General features: G+C 49.3%; 1 protein-coding gene across 1 annotated transcript in view; it reads left to right on the forward strand.

Moving 5' to 3' along the window:
* The window catches only part of ATP1B3 (ATPase Na+/K+ transporting subunit beta 3), an 82691-nt gene that overhangs the window by 18088 nt on the left and 51199 nt on the right, over positions 1 to 13404 (forward strand). Inside the window, exon 2 of the mRNA XM_033959582.1 lies at positions 6202 to 6330. Coding sequence (XP_033815473.1) covers positions 6202 to 6330 — 129 coding nt within the window. The remainder of the gene's footprint in view (positions 1 to 6201; positions 6331 to 13404) is intronic.

A 13404-nucleotide genomic window follows, 5' to 3' on the forward strand; every position in this document is an offset into this window, starting at 1 on the left:
CCAAGCACCAAACCCTGCGGCACTCCACTGGTGCCACTTTTCCAGCCTGAGTATTGTCCATTTACCCCCACTGTCTGTTTCCTATCCGCCAGCCAGTTTTTAATCCATGTGAATACTTCACCCTCGATTCCATGGCTCGCAATTTTTTGAAGTAGTCGTTCATGAGGAACCTTGTCGAATGCCTTCTGAAAGTCCAGATATACAATGTCGACTGGGTTACCCTTGTCTATCAGCCTGTTTACTCCCTCAAAGAAATGCAGCAAGTTCGTCAAGCAAGATCTTCCTTTGCTGAAGCCATGCTGGCTGGTCCTCATCAGATTGTGTCCATCAAGGTGCTCAGTGATGCGGTCCTTTAGCAGCGCCTCTAATAATAATAATAATAATAACTTTATTTTTGTATACCGCAGCCATCTTTCCCGGTACCGAGGTCAGACTCGCTGGTCTGTAGTTTCCCGGATTCCTCCTCGAACCTTTCTTGAAGATTGGCATAACATTTGCCACCTTCCAGTCTTCTGGAATCCTCCCCGATTTGATCGACAGATTGGCTATTAGTTGAAGCAGTTCAGCTATAGCCTCTTTCAGTTCCTTGATTACCCTCGATTACCTTGAAACAGTCCAGAAGAAGGCAACGAAAATGGTAGGGAGTATGCACAAAAGACATACAAGAAGAAACTGGAAGACTGAAGTATGTATATCTTAAGGGATATTTAAGACAGGAAGTTTAAATGCTTGAAAGGTATTAATATATAACCAAAACTTTTCCAGAGAAAGGAAATTGGTAAAACTAGAGGGCATGAATTGAGGTTGTGGGGTGATAGATTTAGGAATAAAGTTAGGAAATTCTTTTTCACGGAGAGGGTGGTTAAGGCCTTGAATGCCCTTCCGAGAGAGGTAGTGGAGATGAAATCAGGAACAAAAATCAAAAAAGCATGGGATCTCTAATTAGAAAATGGATGGTATAAATTGGAGAACTAGGGATAGTATTGGGCAGACTTGCGTGGTTGTATCCTGTATAGGGCAATTCGGTTTAGGATGGTCTGGGTAGGGCTTCGAAGGGAACTTCAATAATTTGGAACATGAGGACAGTGCTGAGCAGACTATTACAGTCTGTATCCCGCAAATGATGAGATGATTTGGATAGGCTGGAGTGAGCTTTATCTGAGTTTCATATGTAACATGCATATTGTGCCATCAGCCATGTCTTGGCATCAGATTGGCTAACCAGGCACTTGATCACCATCAGATTTAATCAGTGGTTCAATAATACTTGACAAAATAACAGAAATAATTGTCAGAATGATTTTAGTGGAATTTCTCAAACAGTTCTTTTATTCTGGTTCAAAGCACCAATCTTAGAGCATCTCCTGGGCTTTCAGCCATAGGCTGTATCAGCAAAAACTACCCAGCAATGTAGCTTAATTCAAAACACACAAAAAATAATCCTTTAACAAAGCCAGTTCATAGCACACACAAGTGCTTCTCCTTGCTTGGTGCCCCAGCACTACTGTAAAAAGAAAGGAAGAAAAAAAATGCCCCAGAACAAAAGGTACTAGCAAGTCTTTGCTTCTCAGTCCCGTTGGGTTTCTCAAAAAAGGATTAAAACAACAGTTCAAGATTCTCAAAACATTAAGGCCGTCACTAAACTGTTTTCTGGCAGTTTAACCTACACACATTTTAGTGGCATATTATCAAAACAGATTATCTCTGTCTTTAGTGAGGTTTCTAGCAGTCTCCAACAATGGCATGCAAATGTGCTCTTTAACATTGAAATGAGCCCTTTGGTGGATTCTCAAAAATCGCCGAGGCATTTTCAAAGAGCGGTGTTGGCTTTTGTCGACAAAAAGCAATGACTGGTCTGGGGGTGCTGTTATCAGTGCCAGCACTTGTGTTTTGAGTGTGGCTAATGAAAAAAAAAAATGTGTATCCTATATATTTTTAGTGGAGGGTAGTAAAATCCTATATATTTTTAGTGGAGGGTAATAAAATCACACTTCTTTTTTGGGGAGACAGACATATTTCATGCACGCTTGTTAAAATCCAACGTTTCTTGAGCATATGTATGATACCCTTGCCTTGTGTGTTTCTGGCTGTGGGTCTTGATTAAATTTTACATTGAAAACAAATTATAAGATTTACCTGAATTATAGTAGTTTTTTGGAGAGAAAGGCATGCTTTATGCACGATTGAAAAAAGTCGACGTTGCTTCTCCCCTCCTCTCCCTTCCATTTGTCCAAAAGTGCAACGGGAGAGTAGGTTTTTTTTTTAATGGCGTTTTTTGCGCATGTGCCCATCAGTGATGGGCACATGCAATTGTAGGAAATATTCACTTCTGTTCACCGATCTTATTTGCATGCGCAGTTTTTAAAGAATGTCTCGGGTTTTTAGATTTAGTATTGAAACGGCTGCGTTAGGCAGCATGTTGCTTTTTAACACGGGTTTTTGAAAATCCTAGCCTGTTTCATTGAAAAGAAAGCATTATCTTAATTAGCAAACACATTAACAGCTCCTTTTATCAAGTGTCTTCACTCAGCCTCTTCACTGTATTTGTTTATTCTGTAGAGCAGGGGTGCCCACACTTTTTGGGCTTGTGAGCTACTTTTAAAATGACCAAGTCAAAATGATCTACAAACAATAAAATTTTTAAAAACACAAAGCACACTGTACGCAGCGAAATTGTTAATTATCATTTGTATTCTGGGTTTTTTTCCAAAGAGATCAAGGCAGATAACTTTATGCAATGCCACCTCAGTAACAACTATACAAAAATAGACAAATATACCCCCTCCCTTTTTACTAAACCACGATAGCGGTTTTTAGCACAGGGAGCTGCGCTGAAAGCTCTGCGCTGCTCTCGATGCTCATAGGCTCCCTGCGCTAAAAACCGCTATTGTGGTTTAGTAAAAGGTGGTCATAGTGCAAAATATAGATAGCAGATATAAATTCTCAAACCGGACACATTTTGATCACTAAATTGAAAATAAAATCATTTTTCCTACCTTTGTTGTCTGGTGATTTCATGAGTCTCTGGTTGCACTTTCTTTTTCTGACTGCAACCAATATTTCTTCCCTTCTTTCAGCTTCCTGTATGCTTCCTATCCTCCAGACCTCATTCCTTCCCCAAACTTTTTCTTCTTCTCTCCCTGCCCCCTCCCCTTTCTTTCTCCCTGCCCCTTTCTTTCTTTCTGCCTGTCTTTCTCTCTCCATGCCCCCTTTCTTTCTGTTTGTCTTTCTCTCTCTCCATGCCCCCTTTCTTCCCTTCTTTCTTTCTGTTTCCCTTCTTTCTTTGTGTCTCCCTGCCTGCCCCCTTTCTTTCTTTCTTTGTCTTTCTTTCTCCTTGCCCTCCCCCAAGCCGCTGCCGTCGCCATCGGGGAATAGGCCCCCAAGCCACCGCTGCTGAGTTCTGCTGTCCCTGCTTCCCGATGCCGTAAAGAGGACGCAGGAGCGCCAGGGCGAGAAGCCTTCCTCACCCAACGTCAATTCTAATGTCAGAGAAGAAGTTCTGGGCCAGCCAGGCAGCGATTGGCTGGCCTGGAATTTCCTCTCCAACGTCAGAATTGACGTCGGGTGGGGAAGGCTGCTCGGTATGGTGCTTCTACATGGCATCGGAAAGCAGGTAGAACGCAAAGACAACGATCGACCTTTTGGGCACCCCTGCTGTAGAATTTCCTTATCTCACAGCTTTCACTAGCACCCTGGGTTCTGCAGGCTAACAGACTTAGGTGTGGGAGAGAGGTGGATAAGCCCAGATTATTTCCCACCCTCTTGGATTGAATTGCTTCAGTTTTCTCACCCTTCCCACCCCACACTAAGATTAGGTGAGATAGGCCCAGATTCAGTAAATATAGCGACTCAATCGCTGTTGGCCGATTCTCTGGCTGATTTTCAAATAGCGATTGATTCACTATCAAGTTTGCATGCCCACTCCCTCTTGCCACCAGACACTCCTCCCCCCCGATGCAAACATGGTAGGAGGGATGCCCACACCCTCCTGCCATCGCTCCCCCCCCCAAAAAAAAAACAATGGCCAATCAGGACTTCCTTAGGCTCATCCTTAAGGAAATCCCTGATTAGCTCAGATGCCTCAGGCCCCTCCCAAGGGATGAGCCCATGGTGCCTGAGCCAGTCAGGGTCATCACATGATGCACTGGGGCGGAGCCTAAGGCCCACATTGCTGACAGCCAGTGGAGGAGCAGGAAGGAAAGAGCACCCCTCCTGCTCTTGACTTAAAGGTACAGGGGGGAGGGCGATGGCAGGGGGGACTCAAACCGACGGCAGTTGGGAGCCCGATGGCAGGAGGAAGTGGGCATCCCTCCTACCATATTCGTGTGGGGGGCAGTGTCAGGTGTGTGTGGTGTTGCAGCAATTGTCGGAGAAGCCCTCTGGTCGCGCCATTGTTGGGTCGTTGGGGATGGCTGTCAGCAGCGGCGGGGGATTTTAAAATTTTTTTTTAATGGGACAGATATTTTATGTGTGTAATGCACGCAAAATATCTGTTCCTTTAAAAAAAAAACCCCACAAACCCAGCAGACCTGTCGGTAACACAGTTTACTGACAGGTCTACAGCAGTTGGGTTTTTAGGATCTTAAAACCCGATGGAGAATAGCCAAACAATGTAAGTGACTCAATTGCTTGACTATTTTGCATGGGAGCAAAAAATGGGCCATCGAAGGGGAAAACACGTGGTGGGCTGTTTTGTGAATCAGGTCAGTTAGCAGCGATCTTAGCGACAATCGCTGACTTTAGTGAATCAGTGCCATAGTGACCGGCATGCCAGTGGGAAAAACAGAGAGGAAAAAAAACTACAGCTTCAGAGTACTGTATGCTTCACAGTAATGCTTCACAGTTCCTGACTTGTTTCCCACTCCAGAGAATGTCTATTGGAACATCACTTTCCTGCATGTTTGGAACCTGGCTTTCCCATTCCTTTGGAATTTCCAGGGAAGACACTTCCTCGGGCTGGGACTCTGTTATCTGCCTCTAGCATTTCCATGTCTGAACTGGTTGTGAATTTGGTGCTTCCTTCTATGTCCTCCCTTAGGAATCCTTTCTCCATCCTTTTATGTTCCTCTTTCTGGGTGTTGCATGGAACCTGCTGGTAAAGCTGCCTCCTTTCAGTTAGTGTGTCAGGTGACTGCCTATTATATCTGCCTGATTCTTTAAGCAAAGGTGTCCCTTCCCTGGGAAACTTCTGCTCCTGGCCTTATCTGGGAAAAAGGCTGTCTTTTAACAGTAATTCAGTATTATTAACATCTTTAAACTTCCCTTTTGAGACTAGGGGAAACTCAGACTCATCAGGCCAAGGAATATACCGATAGGTCATTTGTTGGGGTTTCTCTCAGTAGACTGGGGGGTCTCAGACTTCCTGCATTACCACTCTTGTGACAATATTCATTGTGGCTAGACTAATGGTTATTATTGCAGCAGCTAGAGAACCTAGGGAACTGGGTTCAATTCCCACTCCAGCTCCTTCTGACTCTGGGCAAGTCACATAACCCTCCATTGCCCCAGGTACAAAATAAGTGCCTGCATATAATATGTAAACCACTTTGATTGTAACGCAGTATACCAGGTTCCATCCCCTTGCCAGGTCTGGTTGGGAAATGTTGATTTAACTACAACCCGAATATCAGTATTAACTGCAGAGAAAAAAAAACATTTTCAGAAATTACTGATACTGATGTAATTTACTTTGGAATTTTGAATTCCTTTCCAAATCCAAGTTCAAAGTGTGCTATAATTCAAGACAGTAAATAGGCCCCTTCCCTTCCTTGCAATCGTAATTTAAACAAATAGAATTTATTCTTTAGTAAATTTAATTTTGAGTTATTTTGTTTTTCATGTTCTGGCCGCCTCCTCTTAAGTAATGTCTTTGATTTTATACTGCTCAATAATTGTAAGAGTAGGATATAATGTCTCTCTATACTCTGCTTCTTGAAAAGCTATGGAGAAGCATTGTTGGGGGTTGGGGCGTGGATCTTCAGGTTAAAATCAAAGATACAGTATTAAATGCTTGGTTGGTAGGTCCTTAAGTCTCACCTGAAGCAAACTAATCCTAGGTTTAAATACTCCTCTACGACTTGACTAATATGAGAGGTTTGTGTATGTTATGCAGCAATTTGACCAATGTACTGATTTTGGGATGAGTGTTGGGGCAGCAGAATTGAGAACTAATTGCCAATCTGCCTTTGTTTCCTTCTTCAGCTTTAATCCTGCTCTTCTACTTGGTGTTCTATGGCTTCCTAGCTGGACTCTTTACCTTCACTATGTGGGTGATGCTTCAGACACTGGATGATAATGTTCCAAAGTATCGTGATAGAGTTTCCTCTCCAGGTAATCATGTGTCATTTCTACATGTGTTAAATTATTGTATTTTGCATTGCTTTTGCATAACATATATGCAGTAACTTTAGAACGCAAATTTTAGAAGATGAATTTATATTGGGAGTTCCATATACTACTACTGGAGGGATTCTGTGCCACTAATTTTATATTATTAATATACTTAAATGTTGTGTATAGAATTCATCTACCATAATGTCTGGCTTGTCAGTGTCCCTTTTGCAGTTCTCAGGCTAGACCCTGCATAACTCGCTGTCTCCAAATTCAGCATGGACCCTTGCTCAAGTTTGTTCTCCCTTCCCCTATAGGTTCACCCCTCAGTTTTCTTTGCTTGTACCTTGTGCTCTCTCCTCTAGTTCAGTCTTGCCCTCCACCAACATTTTCTAATTTTGTGCTTCTCCATTTTCTTTCTGTCTCAAGCCCCAGTGAGGCTATGAGCTCTCTTTCTATTTCTTCCCCCTTCCCACAAGACTCCTAGCTCCTTGTAACCCCTTTCCCCTTCTGTCCTCCTGAGCATTCTTTCTCACTTTCCCTAGTTGGCCCTCTTAGCATTGTCTGTCCCAGTTAATTAACACTTCCTACTCCAAGGCTGAGTGCTAGTGAGAGATGATGGAGAGCCGGTGGACTAAAATCTCCCCAGATCATGTGTCTCCCACTCCCATCCAAGTGCAGGAGCGGGAAATACACAATCTGGTCTTGCAGGAGTGTGTGCGATTTGTGAATAGAATTGTGTACAGAGGGATTTGTCTGGATTTAGACTATTATCCCAGGACAAGCAGGCAGCATATTCTCACATGTGGGTGACGTCATCTACGGAGCCCCAGCGCGGACAGCTTTTCAAGCAAACTTGATTGAAGTTTCAAGTTTGCTACACTGCACCATGCATGTGCATGCCTTCTTGCCCACTAGAGGGCGCATCCCACCTCGTGGTCCTCAGTTCAGTTTTTTCCGCGGAGCCAGAAGCCCTGTGGAAATTGAGCACCTATTTTTCTGCCTTCTGACACCGCGTCTGGGTTGTTTAGCTCGGTCGCTGTGCTTTATTTATTGTTTTTCCTACACAATCCGTCGTTTTTCGTCGGGGAAAAAAAAAAAAAAATGGTTTGTTTCCTCCGTTCGGCTCCGGGGGCTCCCGGGAGCCGCGGCCGCGGGACTTCGTTCGTTCCCAGCCCCTTTCTTTTTCATGTCCCATCCCTCGACGGGCTTTAAGAAATGCACCCGGTGTGAGCGGTTACTATCCATCACTGACCCCCACCGGTGGTGCTTGCTCTGCCTTGGACCCGAGCATCCGACTAATTCCTGTGATCGGTGTTCCACTCTTCAGGACGCCGCGCCAGGATGGCGGAGCTTTTTACAGTTGACTCCGCGCCCGGGAAGGCCTCGACGTCGGCCTCGGCTTCGGCCCCGGCCTTGACCTCGGCCTTGGTGCCTTCGGCGTCGCCGCGTGCCTCGACCTCGACTTTGAAGCCGACGCCTGCGACCAAACCTGCCTCGGGTAAGTCCTCTTTTCCATCCCCGACTCCAGGGTCGTCGAAGAAGCCATCCTCGAGCTCCTCTGCGGCGGGTGGGTCGTCCTCGGCCCCGCCCAGGACTCCGGCCACTAATGCCCCGAGGGAATACTCGAGACCGAGGTCGCCCTCCAGGGAGCATCCCCCGGCCTCGGACCTGCCTACAATGGTTGGGATCCCGGCGTTCCAGGACCTGCTCCGAGCATTGATTTCCTCGGAGCTGACTGGCGCCCTCGAACAACTGCAGCGGGCTGCGACCTCGACTGCTTTGACCTCGGGGGCACCGACCTCGGTCTCGACTCCCTCGGTCTCGGCTACCGGGGCACCACCGACCTCGGCCTCGACCTTGCCCTTGACCTCGACCTCGGGGGCCCCGCCTGAGAGCAGCGTTCGGCCCCGGGACAAGGTGCGCAGAGCGAGACGGATTTCCTCCTCCTCCTCCTCGAGGTCCTCCCGGGGTTCCTCGCCCTCAGGCCGGCCTCGGGTGAGGCGTCGCCCGAGGAAGCTGAAGCGTTCGCGAGGCTCTCCTCGGCGACGTGGCCGCTCCTCGCCGCTCGGGGGCGAGGCCTTGCGGGTTTCGGAGCTTCGTCTCGACAATCCGCGGCTTCTCCGTTCCCCTGCGAGAGGGGGTTCTCGTGACTCCTCGCCAAGGAAAAGGGGGCGTACCTCGGTTCCTTGGACGCCTGGGACGTCTCCCAGGGGTTCTTCGAGGCGGAGACGTTCCCCGACCCCCTCGAGACCATTAGATCTGGCCTCATGGGGCTTGGGGTCCGGTAGGGAGCCCCGTTATTCTCACGAGCCTTCCCCCTTTTGTTCGGCGGAGAGGTCGAGAACTCCCTCCCCGCCAGCTAGGCAGTCCTCCTTCTCTAGTTTTGTGCAGGACATGGCGCGTGCCTTGGGCCTGGACCTTATGGCTGGGTCGCAATATACTAAGGAGTTCCTCGAGGAGCAGGACCTCCCTGCTCCCCCAAGGGAATCCCCTCGGCTGCCCCTGAACAAGGTCCTTCATCAGACCTTGCTTAAGAACCTGACTTCACTTCTTACAGTCGCAGCAGTGCCGTCTAAGATGGAGTCCAAGTACAGGACGATACCACCCAAGGGGTTTGAGAAGGCTCAACTCTCCCACCAGTCTCTACTGGTCGAGTCTGCGCTCAAAAAGACTCAACCCTCCCGGGTTTCTGCGGCGGTTCCGCCCGGCAGGGAGGGTCGGACCCTTGACAAGTTTGGTCGTCGCCTCTATGCCAATTCCTTCATGGCAACCAGGGCGTTAAATTATGCCTTTACCTTTTCCTCCTATCTACGTGGCATGGTAAAGGATCTGCCCCAATATCGTGAGGCCTTGCCGGACTCCCGCAAGGAAGGGTTCGACAGGTTTGTGTCCAACCTGTCTCAATTGCGATTGTACCTTTTCCATGCGGTGTACGAAACGTTTGAGCTGGTATCGAGGGTGTCGGCCTTTGCGGTAGCTATGCGCCGGTTGGCGTGGCTACGCACCCTCGATATGGACCCAAACCTGCAGGAACGCCTTGCGGACTTGCCTTGCGTGGGGTCCGAATTATTCGATAAATCCCTGGAGGCAGCGACCAAACGACTCTCGGAACAGGAGCGCTCGTTAGCCTCCTTGGTCCGTCCCAAACCTCGAGCCACGCCGCAGAAACCCTTCCGGCCTCCCCCGAGGAGGTACCCTCAGAAGTCGACCCCGGCTTTTTCAAGGCCACCGCCTCGGCGCCCCCCTCGACAGGGCAGAGGGGGACAAACCAAATCTCCAGCGCAGGGTCCTGCCAAGCCGGCGCCGTCCTTTTGACGGGATAGGCGGATGGGGCCGGCCCCCCTCCGCCATCGCGCCGGACCCCCTTCCCATAGGGGGTCGACTCCGGTCCTTTTACGCGGCCTAGACCGAGATAACATCCGACGCTTGGGTGCTCCGGACCGTCTCCGAGGGCTACTCTCTCAACTTTTGCTCTGCGCCGCCGGAACATTCACCGGGGGCTTGCCCATACAACCGGACCCAGCTCCCCGTCCTCATGGCCGAGGCCAGGGCCTTGTTGAGGCTTCGGGCGGTGGAACCTGTACCCTCCGACCAGCGGGGGCGGGGGTTTTACTCCCGTTACTTTTTGGTCCCAAAGAAGACCGGGGACTTACGCCCCATTCTAGACCTCAGGAAGCTCAACAAGTTCCTGGTCTGGGAGAAGTTCCGGATGTTGTCACTTCCGGTATTATATCCTCTCTTGGAGGAAGGGGACTGGATGTGCTCCCTGGACCTGAAGGAAGCGTACACCCATGTTCCGGTGCATCCCGCTTTCCGCAAATTCTTACGGTTCCAGGTGGGCGAGCTGCACCTGCAGTACAGAGTCCTCCCCTTCGGCCTGGCCTCGTCCCCTCGAGTCTTCACGAAGTGTATGGTGGTAGTCGCTGCAGCACTGAGGTCTCGGGGGTTTCAGGTCTTCCCTTACCTGGACGATTGGCTGATCAAGGCCCCGACCAGGGAAGGGGTTATCTCAGCGACCCTACAGTCTATCGCCTTCCTTCAACGACTAGGGTTCGAAGTGAACTTTCCCAAGTCCCAATTATGCCCGACCCAATCGCTTCAGTTTATTGGCGCAGTGCTGGACACTGTTCGCCTCTGTTCATTCCTACCTCCTCCGCGGTTGGAGGCTTTGGTTCGGTTGGGTCGTCTGATCCTTCAGCTGCCGATGGTGTCGGCTCAGCGCATGATGATGCTTCTGGGCCACATGGCTTCTACGGTCCACGTCACGCCGTTCGCCAGACTGCACATGAGAATTCCTCAGTGGACTCTGGCCTCTCAGTGGCGCCAGGAGTGCGATCCTGTCTCTTCTCGCATAACGGTGACTCCTTCTTTGAGACGCTCGCTCCGTTGGTGGACTGTCTCTTCAAATCTTTCCGGGGGTTTGCTCTTTCTCGTCCCTCCGCATCGCAAGGTTCTGACCACGGACTCCTCGGAGTACGCGTGGGGGGCCCATCTCAACGGTCTGCGGACCCAGGGTCTGTGGTCGGTGGAGGACCGACGCTGTCACATCAATGTGTTGGAGCTTCGCGCCATCTTTCTGGCGGCTCGAGCTTTCTGCCACCTGCTCCGCGATCAGGTAGTCCTCGTTCGAACGGACAACCAGGTGGCCATGTATTATGTGAACAAGCAAGGTGGGACAGGCTCTTGGTCCCTTTGCCGGGAAGCTCTGCGCCTTTGGGAATGGGCAATCTCCCAGAACATCTTCCTACAGGCGGTCTATATACAGGGGGACCAGAACTGCTTGGCAGACAAACTCAGTCGGCTTCTCCAGCCGCACGAGTGGTCCCTCAACTTCAGAGTCCTGCGCGAGGTCTTCGACCGCTGGGGGACTCCACAAGTGGATTTGTTTGCCTCCCTGGAGACTCGCAAACTACCCCTGTATTGTTCTCGGCTGTACTCCCCGGACCGTCTGGAAGCGGACGCCTTTCTTCTCGACTGGGGAGGGAGGTTCCTTTATGCGTTTCCTCCTTTTCCGCTGATCTTGAGGACGTTGGTTCGTCTCAAGTCATCCAGAGCCACTATGATTCTCATTGCGCCTCGGTGGCCTCGTCAACACTGGTTCTCCCTGCTTCTTCAACTCAGTGTCAGGGAGCCTCTGCTTCTGTCTGTGTTTCCCTCTCTGCTATCTCAGAGTCGGGGTTCGCTGTTGCATCCCAATCTTCAGTCGTTACACCTGACCGCTTGGTTCCTTTCCCCTTGACTTCGGTTCCGGTTTCTCAGTCGGTGCGTGAAGTTTTGGAAGCCTCTCGCAAGGTCTCGACCAGACTTTGTTATTCCCAGAAGTGGACCAGGTTTCCTCCTGGTGTTCCTCGCGTCATCTGGATCCGGATTCGGTCCCGATGTCTTCGGTTCTGGACTATTTGTTACATTTGTCTAATTCCGGCCTGAAGACGACATCTGTCCGGGTACATCTCAGTGCCATTTTGGCTTTCCATCGGCACTTGGATGGACGTTCTCTTTCGCTTCATCCTCTGGTGACGCGTTTTATGAAGGGTCTAATCAATGTTTGTCCCCCTCTGAAGCCCCCTCCTGTCATTTGGGATTTAAATGTTGTCTTGGCTCAACTAATGAAACCTCCCTTTGAGCCTATTGACAAGTCTCTCCTGAAATTCCTTACTTGGAAGGTGGTATTTCTGATTGCCCTCACATCTGCTCGACGGATTAGTGAGTTGCAAGCTTTGGTGGCGGACCCGCCTTTCACTGTGTTCCATCATGACAAGGTGGTTCTCCGCACCCATCCTAAATTTTTACCTAAAGTTGTGTCTGATTTCCACCTCAATCAGTCCATTGTCCTTCCTGTGTTCTTTCCTAAGCCCCACTCCCATCCTGGCGAGACGGCGCTCCACATGCTTGACTGTAAGAGGGCGTTGGCATTTTATCTCCAACGTACCAGGTCTCATCGGGAGGTTCCTCAATTGTTTTTGTCCTTTGATCCTAATCGTTTAGGACACCCTGTTTCCAAGCGCACCTTGTCCAACTGGTTGGCTGCTTGTATTTCTTTTTGCTACGCTCAGGCTGGTCTTGCGCTCCCGGGTCGAGTCACGGGGCATAAGGTCCGGGCGATGGCAGCTTCGGTTGCTTTCCTCCGATCTACTCCTATGGAGGACATATGTAAAGCTGCCACTTGGTCTTCGGTTCATACGTTCACCTCCCACTATTGTCTGGACACTTTGTCCAGAAACGACGGCCGGTTTGGCCAGTCGGTGTTACGTAATCTGTTTTCATAAATTGCCATCCTCCCACCTGCCCTTTTTTGGTTGGCTTGGAGGTCACCCACATGTGAGAATATGCTGCCTGCTTGTCCTGGGATAAAGCACAGTTACTTACCGTAACAGGTGTTATCCAGGGACAGCAGGCAGATATTCTCACAACCCGCCCGCCTCCCCGAGGATGGCTTCTTTGCTAGTTATGGAACTGAGGACCACGAGGTGGGATGCGCCCTCTAGTGGGCAAGAAGGCATGCACATGCGTGGTGCAGTGTAGCAAACTTGAAACTTCAATCAAGTTTGCATGAAAAGCTGTCCGCGCTGGGGCTCCGTAGATGACGTCACCCACATGTGAGAATATCTGCCTGCTGTCCCTGGATAACACCTGTTACGGTAAGTAACTGTGCTTTGTGCACCCTTGATGCTAAAGTATTTGATTTATGAAAAGGTAATCTTCAGATTCCTGATGCAGGCCGTTTGGCTGAAACTGGGCCCATGTTAAGTCAATTGAATATTTTGAATAAAGGACATTAGCGCATCTTATGGTGTATCGTGTTTCTCTGAGAACAAGCAAACTGGTAATTCTCACAGCTGGGTGACATCATCCAACAGAGCCCAGCATGGAGCTAATTAGGTATTAATATTCAGAAACTTGTATTATCATCATACCGCACATGCTGGGGTGCCTTCCTGCCTGATGTGTGAGCTGAGATCCCTTAGTCTTGTTATTTCTGCAGAGCTGAGAGAATGCTTTTATCTGTTCTTTTTTTCATTTGTTTTGTTTTTCTTTAAATTTCCTATTATCTCCTTCTGGTATCTTTTTCTG

The sequence above is a fragment of the Geotrypetes seraphini genome, chromosome 9 (genome assembly GCF_902459505.1).
Source record: "Geotrypetes seraphini chromosome 9, aGeoSer1.1, whole genome shotgun sequence".
NCBI classification, from domain to species: Eukaryota; Metazoa; Chordata; class Amphibia; order Gymnophiona; family Dermophiidae; genus Geotrypetes; species Geotrypetes seraphini.